At 44.8% G+C, this 17,820-nt stretch overlaps 1 protein-coding gene, 1 long non-coding RNA gene and 1 other non-coding gene across 3 annotated transcripts; 1 reads left to right on the plus strand and 2 right to left on the minus strand.

Moving 5' to 3' along the window:
- Nucleotides 1–385: 385 nt before the first annotated feature.
- Nucleotides 386–2,409, minus strand: LOC105721300 (uncharacterized). The gene is made up of 2 exons (XR_001108294.3): nucleotides 1,999–2,409; nucleotides 386–540 (listed from the first exon to the last, which is right to left on the minus strand). It is a non-coding gene; the product is annotated as an uncharacterized LOC105721300 (long non-coding RNA).
- Nucleotides 834–1,108, minus strand: LOC135274451 (small Cajal body-specific RNA 13). Its single transcript, XR_010342275.1, has one exon. It is a non-coding gene; the product is annotated as a small Cajal body-specific RNA 13 (non-coding RNA).
- Nucleotides 2,410–2,530: 121 nt separating the features above from the next.
- On the plus strand, nucleotides 2,531–11,716 carry GLRX5 (glutaredoxin 5). The gene is made up of 2 exons (XM_064375197.1): nucleotides 2,531–2,864; nucleotides 10,932–11,716. Exons 1-2 carry the CDS (start codon nucleotides 2,570–2,572, stop codon nucleotides 11,108–11,110), a joined length of 474 nt encoding a protein of 157 aa, XP_064231267.1. The 5' UTR covers nucleotides 2,531–2,569; the 3' UTR covers nucleotides 11,111–11,716.
- Nucleotides 11,717–17,820: the final 6,104 nt, after the last annotated feature.

Raw genomic sequence — 17,820 nt, forward strand, 5'->3', positions numbered from 1 at the left:
CTGCACAAAGGCCATCTCAATCTTACACAAAAAAATACTTCTGCAATGCCTGCCAAGCAACTGCCTCTCCAACCTGGGACTGGTGTCACCTTTCTTACTGATCCTTGTAATCAAAAATCATTATCTCAAAACAATTATGTAACCCCCCTCATTTTTCCTTTAAAGACCTTTGTCTTCCTCCATCTCCCAGGATACACTCGGTTAACTATGACATGCATTTTCCCATTATAATGCTCCATTCCTGAATAAATGTCATTTTCTTTTAGGGAGCCTCTCTCTGCTCGTTATTTATTTAAGTTGACAGCAATAAATGGTTTAGGTTTTGGGGAACAAATAACTAATATTTACTTAAAAACAAACAAAAAACTTACAACATAGGCATGAATGAAAGGTTATTTTGGAAAGTATTTAATATATTCTCTATTGTTAAGTGCACCAGATGCTGGACTTCTGAAACCACAATTACGCTTCGGCATAATAGCATTTTCTACATATTTCTGTTCATGTTGCTTGTTCCTGATTTACCCCGAATCAATGAATCTGAAAAGCAAAAAGATTCTTTAAGCACCTGGTAAATTTCAGGTCCCACATTAGAAAATGAGCAAGCATCAGTAATATTGATGGGGGTGAAAATATAACATTGAGACTTCTGGGTAATGTCCCAAGTTTACTTTCATAGTTTATTAGGTTCAAGTTTCATGCTGAATGAATATCTGAAAGACTCAGTCACTGACATGTGCTGATTTTCTGATTTTAAATTTGAACACTCCCGAAGCATAAACAAATCACCTCCAGCAACATTGTAAAAAAAAATACTCAAACTTTAAAAAGAAACTTGTAGCAGTACTTAGTGTCCAACAGAAAACACTCCATCTGCTAAACAATATCTCGACTGCAAAGCTTCTCTTACTGTTGGTGGATAGATAATGACATAGCCCAGTCATTACCACCGTGGCAACAGTGACCAGGAACTATCAGAGGAAAATTGCACATGGAACAGCTGGTTCTAGAGCAGGCATGCCTCAGCTTCCTCTGGAGTATGCTTTTTCTGCAAGTCTGGTGTGCTGTAGGGTACTACCAACCCTGCGCGGCTCCAAGACTACAGATTATGTAGCAATTCCACTAAGCCCTGCTCTTCCGGATTTATTCTTCCCACCAACAGGAGCACCTACCACATTCCAAGCACCATCCTAGTCACTGAGGATACAGCCAGTGAATAAAGTTGAGTGCCTGGTAGGGAAGTCAATAAACAAGCTAGTAAATACCGTCTGTGTCAAGCAATGGTAAGTACCAGGGAGAACAGGGCAAGCAATGGGCCTAAGGAGGCTTTCTTTTTCTCCTCTGCACTCCCACACTGCTTTGTATCTGCTTTTCATTTCTCCCGCTGGCTCCAAGCTTTAGGCAACAGGTCTCTCTGGACATTCCGCGCTGGCACCGCGCCTACCACCCAGCTGCTGCTCAGGAAACGTTTGTGGAACGAACGAATTCACTTCTTAGTTCCCACTGAACAAACCTTTCCTGAGGCTAGGCCCAACAGCTTAAAAGGGCTGGAGGGCCAAAGAGGCCGGAAACTCAGAGGCTGCTGGGAGCGGTGGCTCACGCCTGTAATCCCAGCACTTCAAGAGGCCGAGGCAGGAGGATTCCTTGAAGGCAGGAGGATTCCTTGAAGCCAGGAGTTCGAGACCAGCCTAGCCAACAAAGTGAGACACCACTCCCGCCTCCACTTCCATCTCTACAAAAAGAAAGGAAGAAAACACAAACCCAGAGAAAAACACACAGGCAAGCGAGCTTTACAAACTTTAAAAATGAAAATTGTTCTAGAGGAAATAATCGCGCGCCAAAGGCGGGAGCCCCAGAGCCTCAGCTCCCACGTGACGGCGAAGCCGAGGAAAAGTCCAGGAGCGGAAGCTAAGGCCCAAGCGCTGGAACCCCGGGCAGGCTCCTGCTCCCCGCCGCGAAGAACCGCATTCGGCCGCGGCACTCCCCGGAGACGCTCACCTAAGCTGGGAGAGGCGGATACCGGCCTGGCCTAGCCCCGCTACCTCCCGAGAGACGGGCACCACGCGCCAGCCAACCGCGTTGCCATGGCAATTCCACCGCCGCTAAAACCGGAACCGGAAACTTCATCTGGAGGTGACCCCTTCCCGGCGTTCCGCGGAACAGGCGAGCCCCGCGCTTCTCCCAGGGGTCTCCGAGTATCCCAGCTGGCCCCATTGGCTCACGGGAGGAAGGTCGTCTTCCCTCTTGTTTGCCTCTTGTTGCCCTATAAGCGTGACCCTGATGGACATCCACTCTCTCCAATAAACTAACAAAACGTTGCCTACTGCCAATAGTAACGCAATAGGATGCTGCTCCGACATAAGGCCCACCTCCTAGCTGCCAGGCGGGACGAGCAACGTGATTGGTAAAATCGAGTATTGCCGGTCAGTGTTGTCCAATCACGGAGGGCAGTTTAGAGCGGGCCCAATGAGGGCCACCGGGGGACGAGCCGGACTGCCGCGGGCCGGGGAGGGCTCCGGGTGGTCAATTTAGGGCCCAGGCCATCGTGGGCTCCGGCGAGCGTGCGGGGATGAGCTGGTCCCTCCGCCGAGCGGCGGCAGCTCTGCTCCGCTGGGGGCGCGGCGCGGGCGGCGGTGGCCTTTCAGGTCCGGGCGTGCGGGCGGCGGGCTCGGGCGCGGGCGGCGGCGGCTCGGCGGAGCAGCTGGACGCGCTGGTGAAGAAGGACAAAGTGGTGGTCTTCCTCAAGGGGACGCCGGAGCAGCCCCAGTGCGGCTTCAGCAACGCCGTGGTGCAGATACTGCGGCTGCACGGCGTCCGCGACTACGCGGCCTACAACGTGCTGGACGACCCGGAGCTCCGACAAGGTCAGGCCCGCGTGCTGAGCAGGCGCCCTCCGCCCCGGGCCCAGGATCATCGCTGCACGAGGCCGGGGGTTCTGCCGCGCCGGACTAGGGAGCAAGGCTCCATCGGCCGGGGTCTGTCTGGAGGTTCGAGCCGGGTTAGGGCCGGGAGCACTGTCCTGGAGTAGAGTCTAGGCTGAGGGTGTGGTTGATTTGACTGGGTCTTGGGGATCTGGGGCTCTGATACTGCTGCCAACTTGAGCAGTAGGTAAAGTCCTAAGGGTTCACTTATCCTCACTTCGAGCTAAAGTAGGCGTTTCGGGGCGACTTGTCAATGGCTGGCTCCTAGGAGGGTGGCCCACAGCTTGACTCTGCCCTCCAAAGTAAGGACCCACTATAAGATAGGCACTTTCGGGGACACTTTGGGGAGGTTGGAAGCCATTGGCCTGCTCGTGGGTAAGGGTCTGGGGCTGTCGATGGTGGGGAGAGGACGGAGGTTGCTATTGAGGCAAGTGAGGTCGGAGGCCGGCCTCTCTTGGCTCGTGGCTCGGGGTGTCAAGCACCATCCTCTGTGGTTGCCACAAGCAAAGGGTTGGGACTGCTGTCGGCTGGCCTTAGGATCTGTGTTGGGGGCGGAAAGTCATGACATTTGGCTTTAGATACTCAAGCACAGGGCTGAGTGTGTAGGCCAGGGCTTGGGGAGGTTTGTGGGGAAAAGCAGCAGCCATGGCTCTTGGGCGCGGGCTAACTCACAGTCTCAGCCTTGCAGCCCAGGGGCCGGTGGGCCAGAGGCCAGAGGGATCAGCCCTGGAGGGGAGGCTGCAGGTAATTAGCATCTTTTCCAAGTACCTCACATGGGTTTGCTAATCTTATCTGAGTGGGGGAGGAGGAAGAGGCCAGGCACAAGGGCCTGGTCCTTGGCCAGGATGGTCAGGGTTGGTGGAGAAATGAGAAGGCCATACCTGTTCTTTCTAGAGAGTGACTTAGGGTACCTGCATTCCAGTCAGAGACTTTCAGTGACTGAGTCCCTGCATGTCCCTAGCTAAAAAGAGGTGTGTGCTAAAAATAGTGCCAGGTTCTCTGTTATTCTAAATTTGAAATTACTAATTATGGCCATTCCTTACATTCATGAGACAGGCTGGTGTTTGGAAAAGCTTTGGGTTGAAATCCTCTTTGTGCCTAATCAGGTGTATAACTTAGACAAGTCACTTAACTGCGTTTTCCTTCAGTAAAATGAGGATAATGAGACAACGAGGCAAAATTTTTGTGAGCAAGACAGAAGTAGTAAAAATTATAGAAAGTGTGTATCATCTTATCTGGCACAGAAAGAACCCAGTAAATGGTAACTGTCTTAATATTAGGACTTTATAATTTTCAAATGTATTTTTTCCCAGATTATTTAATCCTTAGAAACTCTAGGTGCTGGCTGATCCTCCATTTGCTGTAGATGATGGTGGTGGTGGGTGGGCCCAGGAGGCATGTTGAGGAGTGGAGAGAGCAGGTTGAAATGGCCAGGTATATGTGATATTACTATGTGTTATTCTCATGACCCTTTTGTCTTGCTGGTCAACTAGAATGCCGCCAGTCACTGGCTCAGTTTTATCATGTACAAGGCAAGGGACCTGCAGTCTTCCTTCAAAGACAGCTTCTCTGCTTAAAAGAGGAGTACCTATTTTGCAATCTTTTAACAGAGACCTTGCAGGGGGTCCCCTGCAAATTGCCCATATGGCATTAGTAAAAAGTTGCATTGTTATCTTGCCTAGTATAATGTTTTGAGGGTCTTTGGTTTGTGAATTTATTTTCCCTTGTTTACTATAACTGGAAATGAGATACGCTGGAATAAAGCTAATAAACTGAAACGAGCAAAAATCAGAATGTGTACTGATAACACTTTATTTTTCTGTCTTCCATCCAAGTCTGGTGTCTGGTTTCTGAGCTTACATTCTTAAGTGTTCAGACAGCAGCAACAGGAATTTAACCCTTACATTCCTTGACCATTGAGTTTCATCAGATTGCTATTTTGGTTAATAAATATGTTGCATATATATTGAATATAGCATACACCTCTTTTATTGATTCGAAAAGTAAAGACTAGTGTAAGTATTAACATTTGGACCGGGGCAGGGAGGTAAAAGCAGGTTCTCAAAATGGGGATTAGTTCAGCCAGGGTATTAAGACTCTTCCTCTCTTCCCTCTACACCTTTATTTACCAGAAGCAACTAACGGGCTGTCTGATGCTTGCTTTTGCAGGCCAAAGCTATATCTGTGCACCAGATCCAAGGTCATTTCTAGTAATAGGAATGAGACTCTTGCAAAACTGGCCTTTTGTCAGTTTTTATGCCAAGGAGACCTGAACTTTACAAAGGTCCCAAGCTGGAGGAAAACATTCTTTCCTAGTTTCGGGAACTGGGTTCCCAGGAGTGTGATGCAGATAGATCTTAAGACTGTGACACAAGGAACAAAGGTGACTGTGAGGCGGCACCATGTTTTGGCCTTCTCAAGACTTTCTTGTCCTTTTCTTTTTATCTGGAATGCACACAGAAGACTGTCACAAAGGGATGAGGTCCCAGTAGACTGACATCATCGTTTCCTAATCCTGGTCTTAATAAAAGAACATAACGCTCATGGAAGCAACCTACAAAACGCTGAAAAGTTTAAAGAATGAAAATCACCTGTAATTTCATGGAAACCACTGTATTAACATTTGGATTTAGCTCCTGACAGGTCTTTTTTTTTTTTTTTTTTTTTTTTTTAGCACATTGAGATCATGCTTGTCTATATATAGTATTTTGCCCTCCAGAGATCAGGGAAAGTGTCTTATACAACTGCCTGTGGCATTGTGTGTACTGCTTATGCAAAGCAAGCTTTCAGTAAGCATTTTAATAAATAAATGCTGCTTTTATTTATCATTATATTGCAAACTCTGTGGCCTTAAAGACTTTATAAACATCTGTAAATTACTACTGACTTAGATCATCATTGTAGTCCTTGTATCTGGAAGAGTGACACAATAGGGACTCAAATATTTGTTGAATAAATAACCATATCCTATTGTTGAATGCTTATTAAGCATTTGAAAATATGCTCAACCTTTTCAGTATCAGGCAATTTAAGACAGTAGTGAAATAAGTGTCATGTGGGTAAACCTGTAAGTTGGGTAACAAGTTGTGTGTATGTGCTTGTGTGGTGGACATGTGGTATGCTGCAGGTGGGAGTATAAAATGGTACCAAGGAGGGGTAACTGTCAGTAGTGCCCAGTCAAGTTCCTGGTGAACAGAGCCTAAGGCCCAGCTGCGTGACTCCTAGGTATATATTCTAGAGATGGGCATCTGCAAACCTACTCTAGTAAAGAGCCAGAGAGTAAGTACCTCAGGCTCTGTGGGCTGTGTGGTGTTTATCGCAGCTATTCAACTCTGCTGTTATATAGCCTGAAGTCAGACATGGGCAATACGTAGATGAATGAGCAGGCTGAGTTCCAATAAAACTTTATTATGAAAACAGGAAGTAGACTGGATTTGGCCTGAAGACCATAGTTTATCCACCCCTGGCCTAGAGACTGACTTCTGCATATGTGTGTTAGGACTTCAGTCCCCAACCTCCAGGCCAAGGAACCAGGCCGTACAGCAGGAGGTAAGCGGTGGGCAAGTGAGCTTAACCGCCTGAGCGTCGCCTCCTGTCGGATCAGCGGTGGCATTAGATTCTCATAGGAGCACAAACCCTGTGGTGAACTGCACGTGCGAGGGGTCTAGGTTGTGCATTCATTATGAGGATGTAACTAATGTCTGCTGATCGGAGGTGGAACAGTTTCATCCTGAAACCGTCCCCACCCTTCCCTGGTCTATGGAAAAATTGTCTTCCACAAAACCAGTCCCTGATGCCAAAAAAGGTTGGGGACCTCTGTGTTAGGATACCTGTGTCAGGGTGCCCATTGCAGCGTGGCTTGCAGTAGTGAAAAACTGACAGGAAGGAATCTTGGTCTGTTAGTAGTAGACCGGATTAACAAACTAGTCATATGGTGGAAAGCTAAATCATAAACTAAACTAGATCTAGATGTATTTAACATGACTGAATCTCAAAAATACAATATTTAGTCAAAAAGCAAGCTGTAAACATTAATTACGGCATAATACCATTTGTATATGTAAATGTTAAAGGTGTAAAACAGTCCCATATATTGCAGATACACGTGTAGCGCACCTGTAGCTCATGGGCAGGAGTGACAGATGGCAGCTGCAGGGTTGAGGCTGCAGGTAGCATGTGGTCCAGACCTTGGGCTTTTGTACTCCTGGAAGCCTGGATATAAGTCCTGGTTTCACTGCATGCTGTCACTGTGACTTTGGGTAAGTTACTTAACCCTTCTGAGCCTTAGTTTCTTCATCTGTAAAGTAGGGATAATTGTACCTGCCTTGCCAGATTTTTGTAAAGATTAAATAAGATTATTTTTGTAAAATACTTAAAGAGTGTGAAACTAATCCTTAACTCAATAAATGGTTTATTTGTGTTTTTTTTGGGACAGAGTTTCACTCTGTTGCCCAGGCTGAAGTGCAGTGGCGCAATCTCGGCTCACTGCAACCCCTGCCTCCCGGGTTCAAGCAATTCTCGTGCATTGGCCTCCCAAGGAGCTGGGATTACAGGCATCCACCACCATGCCTGGTGGATTTTTGTATTTTTATTAGGGACAGGGTTTCACCATGTTAGCCAGGCTGGTTCAAACTCCTGACCTCAGGTGATGCACCAGCCTCGGCCACCCAAAGTGCTGAGATTACAGGAGTGAGCCACTGCACCTGGCCTGAATCGTATTTTTATTACTTTATGGCATACTCAATCACTTTTTCTTGCATTATGTTCCTATTCTTTTTCTGTTGCATATTTTTCGCAGAAAAGCATTACTATGAAGTGTGGGTGGTAGAGGATATTGGTATGGAGAAAATGTCCACATTGTACCTGGTACTATGCTAGGAGCTCAACTCAGTTCATTGATTAGATATCGTTTAATCTTCATAATAAATCTGTAAAGCGTATATTCTCATTTTACAGATGAGGAAACTGAAGCTAAGAGATTAACAGGTTTGTCTGAGACTCCATTTACAGGCTAGCAAAGTAGATCTACTGACCCATAAGCCTGTGTCTTGCCCACTCCACCCTATGTTTTGCTTTTCCTCTAGTGAGGATCTGCTGGTTTCCATGCTTCAGCTCAGCTCATCTTATCTCGACTTAACACCATTCTCTAAATTAGGGAATATGAAGAAAGTGTGACTCTCAGAGGTGGTGTGACTTGCCCAAGGTCACAGAGCCTAGTAAGTAAGAGGCAGAGTTGGATTTCACATCAGATTCTAAAGCTACTGCAGTGAAGTTCTACCAGGAAAAAAGGAAAACTATGATTGTGGTGCTCCTTATAATTGAGTGTCCAAACCAGGAGTAAAGTTGAGTGTTCTGAATGTGATGAAGTTTGAAAAATACCTTTTGAAAGTTCTGGAGGGGAATTTTAAAGTACATTTCTGTGCTCCTTCTGGCTTGACGCTTTGGAATGTGAATTTGTTTTTTTGGAGTGTTTTGATGGAGCACTAGACATGTGTAAATTGACTTTGTAAGATAGTCTCCTGAATCCCAATTCCTAGTGTTACTCTGCTGTACTTTTAGTCAGCATTTTCTATTCCAGATGGAATCACCACTGTCTATCATATATGAAAAACGATTATCATTCAGATTCATTCTTGGATATGATTTTCTGCTTTTCAAGAGTTGCTCTCTGATTCTGAGTTATTTCAAGTGATATTTGTAAGAACTACCACTGCATATTGCAGTTTTCGAAAACAAAAGTGTGAGAGAGATGAACCATGTTTAAACAGTTACTTGTGGGTCCGCAGGATCTATTTTAATACTCAACTTATGAAGAGTAGTCTTTTATTATTAGAAGTTTCTCACTTCACTCTCAAGCCCAATTCTTCAGTTGAGTACGATACTATAAAATTGATTGATGAAAAGCAATTTTACTTTAAAAACATGTATTTTTAGGGTAAAACGTGGTTTTGGGTGATTCTTAGGCAGCAAATTTATTTCCATTTTTGGTATGTTTCAAAAAATTGTAGACACCCACCAAAATAAATCAGTAAAAACTGATTATCATGGAAAGCTTCACACATTATATTATTCATTGAAACAAAACAGATCTATCATGTAGATAAATGATTCATTAGTATAAAATGTATTTAAGAAAGTTCAAGAGAATTAAAAGAAGCTCATGTTTACTCTAAACACTCAGCTACGTTTTGATAGACTTTGTATTTGAGGACAGTGCTTGAAGAAAATAAAAAACACTCAGATTAATGCTAGTTGTTTTTGTTGACGTAGCACCAGACGTCAGCACGATGAACAACTTGAACTCATCAGGGTATTGTAGTATGTCTAGATATTTGGCATTATAAAGACATTTTGATGATTAATGGAATTTCCCCTTTATTGGCAACTGCCAACTAGCTAGCTAATGTTTCTTTGCCAATACCCAGAGTGGCTGAGAGGTGTCATTTTGGAGGTCCAGAGCAATATAACCATTTCTTAATATGTGAAGTCTGGAGGAGAAAGATAAAGCCCTTGGCTCAGGGACTTTCTCTTAGGGCTGTCATTTAGAACAAAGTCAGTTTTTTTTAGAAGGCAATAACTTTTAAGAAAAAAATAAATTGTATATTGGGACTTACTTGTGATATAACTGAAATCAGTGATTTTATTTGGAAAATAAATGTTTGATAATTATAGTATATCAGAGCAAATTTTTGTATTTTTAATTTGTTTACATAAAAATTGATTTGTGTAAACTGTACTTGAACAATCTGTTGACTTTTTTGTTTATCCTTATGCTAATTTTAGCCATTTAAAAATACCTATGTAAATATAAAAGTCTCACATATATGTAACTCTAAGGGTTAGTTAATACATGGCATGCTTTGACTGTCTTCATTTTTAACATGACCAATACAGCCTTTTTAATGGCCGGATATGTTTTTGAAAGCACAGTCATCTCAACATACAAGTAGAAAAGGAAGTAGAATGATGAAGAGAAATGTTAAAAAAGAGTAATCTTTTATGTCTTAAGATTAAAGCCACATTTCTTTCTTACCATTTTGTTACAGCCGTCATCCTTGTGGCTCAGAATTGAACAGAATAGTTCCACAGCTGCGCTGTCACAGAGCGTCCCTCATCTCCTCTGTGTCCTCAGAGCCATTTGCACACAGGACTGATCACATGCAGGCTGATTGGTTTCTTGGCTGCTGTGAGCTCTTAAGAGCAGAGCTGGTCTCACTCCCCCACCCCCCAGCTCTTTCCAGGGAACTTGCTGAGCTCTGGGCCTTTCCTTCATTAGATTTACCAGTCCCTTCGGGTTCTGCACAGAGCCAGATCATCTCCTCCACAGAGAGCCCATCACAGTGGCTGGATGGATGGAAACTGATAGTCCACAGTCATGGTACAGGAATGTTTCCTTGGGTAAAAGTAATTGTTAACGATTTTTTTAAAAAATCAACAACCCATCATCTCGAGCAGAAGTAACCGATGGCCTGTACCAACCTAGACAGTCAGAGTCATGAAAAGTGCACGGGTGGGATTGCCCAAGTTGGCCATGAGTTACCATGATGGATTCATTTGGAAACAAAGTTGGTTGTGACATTTCTTCAAGTTTTGCTTCACTTGAAGCTTGACTGGTAGATGGAGAATTATGGCTTTATATATCTTATGCAACTTGCATTACCCAGTCCAGTCCTCTGCCCTTAATCTGGGGTCCATGACGTATCAGGTATTTTACTGAGAATCTTACCTAATTCTCACAAAAACCTTGTGAGATGAGGGTGGAAACAGGATGAGAGATGAGGTGACTTGTCTGAGGGCTGACGGTTTGTAATTGGAAGAGTTAGGGCCTAACGATTGGTCTCTTTCACACAAAAACTCATGCTCTTAGTAGCAAGCACAGTGCTCTTAAGATTGAGGGAAGCCAGGGAGGGACAGTGGGTTGTCTGCTAGTAGTGGGTAAAAGTTACATATTTAGCCATGAAAGGTTCAGCTTTTGCCATTTAAATAACAAATAATGTTCTTTCTCCATAGGCATTAAAGACTATTCCAACTGGCCCACAATCCCACAAGTGTACCTCAACGGCGAGTTTGTGGGGGGCTGTGACATTCTTCTGCAGATGCACCAGAATGGGGACCTGGTGGAAGAACTGAAAAAGCTGGGAATCCACTCTGCCCTTTTAGATGAAAACAAAGACCAAGACTCTAAGTGAGGGCGGCTGGGTCCTCGCTGAGCAGAGAGGGAGCCGTTCATGTCAGAGACTCACTGCCAGAAAAGCCTTACCGATTTTGGTTTTCACCATTGAGACAACAGCTGCTTGCATTGATCATTTTGGTTCGTGAGCAGTTGGGTGATTTTAGTTCATCTGGTGTTTGGGCTAAGAATATTTTATTGTGGACTTAATTACAACCACTGCACTGTAATGATTCAATGCTGTATTATGATATTGCTGTAAACAAAATTCATTCTTATATTGTCATTTATTCCTGGGCCTGATTCAGGAGTTAAATGGGAGCTTTGGAATCATTATTCATGACCCCTCTGCAAATGTGTCAGTCTGCAAAGACAGTATCTCCCCCGAAGATTTTGTGTCGCTTCTTTTGTTATGGAAAATGATGGGCAAAAAAGAAACTGTGATAACGGGGGGCGGGGGGGGGGTGTTGTTTTTTAAAATAAACTGCCAGCGCAGGGATACTGTGCATGTCTGAGTTGATCCTGAAGCACATATGTCTGTAAGGATTTGGAGTGCCTGCAATGTTTTATGTGTGGGAAGAGTGATTCTCATATTCTTCTATTAAATTTGCCACAAGAATTGCCATCCAGCCCTGGTCCACTTTCTTGGGGAAGCAGCTGTCTGGATACTGAGTCAGCTATGCAGCTGGAGGTGCTGGTGGGCTGGAGGGAGCAGAGGTGGGTGAGACCGGAGGAGGCGGCCCCACCTGCCTATCTCTGGAGCCCTGTGCTTGGCAAACTGCTACAGTTAGATAGGGAGACATCGTCAACAGTCCACCCAGCTAGGAGATTTAATGGGTATTTTACTTCTTAAAAAAGAGGTTCTTTCTAAAAAAGGACATAATTGGAATTGTGGCAGAGATTATCCCGGTGTCTGGTGTCTTTATAAGGCTTTTCCATGATTTCTGTACCCGAGATTGGGGCCTGGTAAAGCCTGGGGCTATGCAGTGGCTCCTGGGAAGGAAACCCACCCTATTGCGGTGTGGAGGCTTTGTTCATAAAGAGAGCACTTGTCTAGAGACACATCTTTATGGTGGCAGAGATGGGAAGAAGGATGCATTTTCTAATCAAAAGGACAGGATGGCTCTTTTCCCCAGAGCCATTCTAGTGGCATATTTGTTGATGATTTAATCTTGAGTTCCTCTGTGAAAACTGAAAACAGACTTCCTCCATGAGATAAGGCTAGAACTGGATGGAGTCGCCCCTGGCCCCTTTCCCCAGAGGTTCTGGAAAGGGAAGGAAAGCTGTAGCCCCACCCCCTGTCCTGGGGACTGCCCCATGAGATTAGAGCACTGCTCCTCAGTAATCACCCAAACTCATGGTGTCAGAGAAAAGAAAAATAGATTATTCTCAGAAAAAGGTTGTTACATGAATTGTCTGCTACATCCCGTGATACCTTTGTGTTTTCTGTAAGCTAAGGAACCCTGGGATCTTAGAGGAGGTTAGAATGCAACCATTTGAGCCATTTGGTTTAGAAATGAGGGAAGCAAGAGTACTAGAAGGATCCACCTTGTCCCTCTGACAGAGTCACCATGAGTAAGTCACTTCATACTGCTCCTGGATGGATCTAGGCTGTGGCAGGCCAGGTCTGTAGAATTGTCTCTTGCCATCACATCTAGTGATGAGTGTGGTACTCTTTCACAATTTTGCTTCTTTTGACTTTTCCTTAAATCTGCCTATGTACCCTTAGGTTTCATCTGAAAAATGAAATGATGAGAAACATCAATGTAAGAAACCTCTCTAGAATACTAGAACTAGGAGAAGGCTGCCAAGTGAATAATTTGACTCGTGCTTACGAATCATAGTGAGATCATATCAAAGTCACTAGAGAACTTATAAGTTGAAGGAATCACTGGGCTCTACCAGAAATGTAAGTATTCTTTCTCAGAGTTAATTAATAATTTTTTCTATATGTTTAACAAGTCTTTACCAAGTAGAAAATTGAAGATGCTATCTAGTGTAAGTCTAAATGATTTTGATAGTCTGCATAATTAGAATTCACTGAGAATGAGAGCAGAGACAGGTTCATTGTGCAAACAGCAGTATCATCCATTTAAAATACACGGCTGCTGCTTGGGTTTTCATTACAGTACATTAGGCCTGTATCAGTGTGATTATGTCGGTATTTGTCATAGCTTCAGGGTCTGTGTGTTATTAGACCCTTAGAAATAGGTGAAGTTATTTTAGAAGATTAAGCATTTTATGATTTCAGGTAGTTTTTATGTTTTTCCTGGATTGGTAGTTACATGAATATCATTACATTTCATTTAAGCTGTGAATTTTAGAGAGATCTTAGGACAGAAGATAACTTTTAAGTTAGGTTTATTTTTATTGGCACTATTTAATTCACTTGTGTCGAATCTGGGAACTGAAGCTTTCCTTTAACTTTTCAAGCCATAGCAGCCAGCTTAAGAGAAAATTCTTGTTACATTTGCTAGTTTACTTAGATATTTGACATACATTATATTTTGAGAAATCAGGTCCCTTGTTTGTGACAGGAGGGACTGTGCTAAGGGTAGAGGAATGACTTGTGTTGGCAAGGTTTTATTGGTGCAAATTGATTGACTGGGAAAGGGTCTTGCTTTGTTGCTGATGCAGGAGTGCAGTGGCCTGATTACGGCTCACTGCAGCTTTGACCTCTCAGGCTGCAGCCATCCTTTCCACTCAGCCTCCTGAATAGCTGAGACTTCAGATGTGCACCACAACACCTGGCTAATTGTTGTGGTTGTTGTTGTTGAGACAGGGTCTCTCTATGTTGCCCAAGCTGGTCTTGAACTTCTGGCTCAAGCAGTCCTCCTACTCTGGCCTCTCAAAGTGTTAAGATGACAGGCATGAGCCACTGTGCCGGCAGAAACAAATTTAAACATGAGGTGAGCAAGCTTTCATGTTCCTGAGAGTCTCCAACAGGAAAAGATAAATATTAGGGGATGGCCACACAAAACACGGATTGTTTTTAAAATTTAACATTCCACTTAAGAATTGTTTAGTAAATCTAAAAAAAAAAGCTTTAAATGGTGCCTAAGAACCATATAATAGCTAACATGAAGCAGAGCAGAGGAATGAAGAGAAAAGCCATTTTAAGGTCCAGGGGCTTACAGAGACGCACGAAGTGACCCAGGTGGCCTAGTGTAAAGCCACATTCCCATCTTAACTTCCTGAGAGTAACGTCACTTTAGGTGTTAAAGCTATGTGGGCATTTTGGGTAAGGGGAGCATTGTTGTCTTGGCAGTTGCCCTGGGAGCCCAGTGCAGCCAGGGCAGAGCTGAGGGCACAGCCTAAGCCAATAGATGCCATTGAAGGTCCACCTCACCTCTATGATTCCTATCCCAGATTCAGCCAGAATAGCCATGTTATTCCCCACCTTGCGGAACTCCCGGGGCGCCTGGCTGTGTCACAGTGAAGTCTCTCCTACCCTGGAAAGCCTTCACTGACCCCGGACAGAACAGACTCCTTAATCCGCTGTACAGCCCTGTACTTTTTTCTTCACCCCAGGACCTAACTGCCTTTCACTTCGCTTTATTCAGATCCCCTCTGGCCAGCATGCAGAGTGCCCCAAAAAAGTATATTTAGAAAAGAGTGAAGAATTTCCTTTTCTTCATTCCTTTTGGATTAGTCACAAGAAATGTGAGGCTCTTACAGATTAGAGCCCAGCGACACGGCAGTAGCTAGGAACCGGGACTCAAGTCACATTCCCTGGATTTGCATCCCAGCCCTCGCCGGGGGTGCAACTGACCTCAGACAACTTAGTAACCTCCCTTCCTATTTAACAGAGCTAACAGCAGATGCCACTGAGCTCAGGTGTGTTGCAAGCTTAGATGACAGCACCCTACCGAGAACAGGGATCGTAATGAGCTCTCACTGCAAATTGACCTTGACAGTTCATGTTGGGTGACACCTGGACTTTGTGCCGCTCCATGGTATCCACCACCGTTTGGAGGGTTTAAGGAGTAGAGAGAAGGCCATGCTGATGAACAGAACATCGTTCATGTTTGGTTGTCCCGGAGCATTGAAGGCAAAGGACAAGATCGATTCCTTGTGATGATACTATCAGTGCACTGCTCAGCAGCCCTAGGGGACGGCGGGGCCTTCAGCCAGAAAGAATACCCTGTAAAGCATCTTCCCTATGATTATCGTTTGACTTACTGCCACTGAGATTTATTTTTTAAAATACTGCTTCTATTTCATACCATAGCGGAGAGTCTTTTCTGAACCGATACGTTAGGCAGTTATTGTGCTGATTTATGCTTCAAAGAACGCAGTTTAACCTTGAGTTAATTCCAGTTTATCAGTAGCAAGGATTATGACACTGGGTTCTACTGTACCTCAGCCATTTTCACAGGGATTCATTTTGCCAGAAAAAGGAAGTAAAAATATTCCCTGGTTCCTAGGAAATTTGGTGAGCAAATGTGGAAAGTATTTCCAGATTACTGATGTGTCTTCACTAGTCCTGAGCAAGCTATTAGCTTTGATCATCACCACCCCCGATGAAGCAAACTTCCTGGAGAGGCCGTGCTGAGCCCGAGACTTTGGGGACCTCTTCTGGCTCTAGACTCAGGCTGGGCAGAGGCTGAGACCTCAGCTGGGTGTCAGATAACCCTCACCTCTTGCCTTGAACTTGAGGTTATTAGGGTGCAGTCAGAGTCTGACATAGGTATCAAAGTATTTCAAATCTCAAGGAGAACCTCAGAGTTGTTCAGTACATTTACAAGTAAATTGTCATCCTGGGAAACTAGCAGCACACTTCCTGTTGTTCTGGCTTTTTAAATTGTTTTTTGTTTGTTTGTTTATGAGACAGAGTCTTGCTCTGTTGCCCAGGCTGGAGTGCAGTGACATGGTCTCAGCTTACTGCAACCTCCACCTCCCAGGTTCAGGTGATTCTCCTGCCTTAGCCTCCCGAATAGCTGGGATTACAGGTACCTGCAACCACGCCTGGCTAATTTTTTGTATTTTTAGTAGAGATGGGGTTTCACCATGTTGGCCAGGCTGGTCTTGAACTCCTGACCTCATGATCCACCCGTCTCAGCCTCCCAGAGTGCTGGGATTACAGGAGTGAGCCACCTTGCTTGACCTTCAAATTTTTTTTTAACTTTTGCCCATGATTCTTTAGTAAAGTCTCCTTAAAATTATTCTTGGGAGAGCAGAGAGCAAGGGGTAGTGTCAGTTACACCTAAGTTCCTTCAGTTCAGGTGGATTTTGTAAAAAGTGTGGTGGGATGTCCATGTCCTAGTCCCCAGAGAGTGTGAATATGTTACCTGGGGAAAGTTTCAGTTGTGTTTAAGTTCAGGATCTTGAGATAGGAAGATTGTCTTGGCTCACCGGAGTGGGCTCAGTGTAATCACAGGTGTCCTGGGCAGGGGGGAAGCAGAGGTTGGAGTGAGGTACTCTGAAGGGGGCAGAAGGGGCCACAGGCCAAGGATCACAGGCAGTCTCTAGAGCTGGAAAAGTCAAGGAAACAGATTCTCCCCTGGAGTCTCCAGAAGGAACACAGGCCATCATTTTAGCCCAGTGTAAGTCATTTTAGACTTCTGACCTCCTGCCCTATCGGATTAAAAATTGGCGTTGTTTTAAGCCACTAAGCTTGCCATTTGTTACAGTGGCACAAGGAGACAAATACTCCTGGCTACCTGGATTTCACGGTGGATACTTACTTGGTATGAGCAGACAATTATTGACCATTTAGATCCATGATTTGCTCATCACCAAAGACCTGCAAATGTGGGATATTACTTCTTCCTTTCAGATGATGACACAGAGATTGGGAGGGGTCAGGTCACTCGTCCAAGGTCACTCCCTGGTGGAATTGGAGCTGTGATCAAATCCATATTGTAGCACACTTCGGAGGCCCGGCTCAGTGAGTGCAGCCACTTAGTGCGGCTCTGACCACGCGTCCAGAGTGTGCGCCCTGCAGCCCTGAGAAGAAGAACTGAATTTGAGCTTCAGTTTCCTACTGAAAGATCCCGGGAGGCCAGGGATTTTGGAAGTTGCCCCTGGCCATCCACTATCAAGTATGTGAAGGAAGCAGAGGGTCCCACCTCTGAGATCAGACACATGGACAGTGAATGCAGATGATGCCAGGGAAAGCCTCCTGGGCCCTGTGTGTTGTGCGGCCAGGTGGCTGGGTGGCCGGGTGGCCGGGCCAGAGGTCCCTCTGGACTTCACTCTGTGAAATTCCAGACAGCAGTAAATAAACAAAGTGCTTTACAAGTGAGTCCCGTGGGCTGCTGGTCTTTCCCTGCACTTCCGTCTGACCTCAGTCACAGCCCTGGAGGGGTCGGATATTTTTACACATACTCAGGGCCACCTGTTGCCCCAAGTCCTCACTTCCTGGCGGTGACCCTCTGCCAGCCCTTGCTGCTGCCCCCACCTTCCTCTGTCTGCCCCCCACCCCCAGCCTTTTCTTTGGTCACAGTTTGTCCTTTTGTTCCCTGTGGTTATCAGCAACGTGGTCAAATAGGGTGTAAGCTTTTAGCATCCCATTCATTTGAGCTTTTAACCTTGCTTTTAATAAAACAATGCATGCATATAATTAGTAAAACAATACTTTAAAAACTACAGTAATCATGAAAAACAGCACTCTCCTGCCTTTTACCTTTTCATCCATGGGTCCTGCTCTCTATAGGCAACCAATTTCCTTTTCTTAAGCTGTTTCTTCTGTTTCCTTCCATATTTTATTTTTCTCTCCCTTCCTCC

The sequence above is a fragment of the Aotus nancymaae genome, unplaced genomic scaffold (assembly GCF_030222135.1).
Source record: "Aotus nancymaae isolate 86718 unplaced genomic scaffold, 86718_ANA_hifiasm-v0.15.2.pri h1tg000011l, whole genome shotgun sequence".
In the NCBI taxonomy this organism is placed as follows: Eukaryota; Metazoa; Chordata; class Mammalia; order Primates; family Aotidae; genus Aotus; species Aotus nancymaae.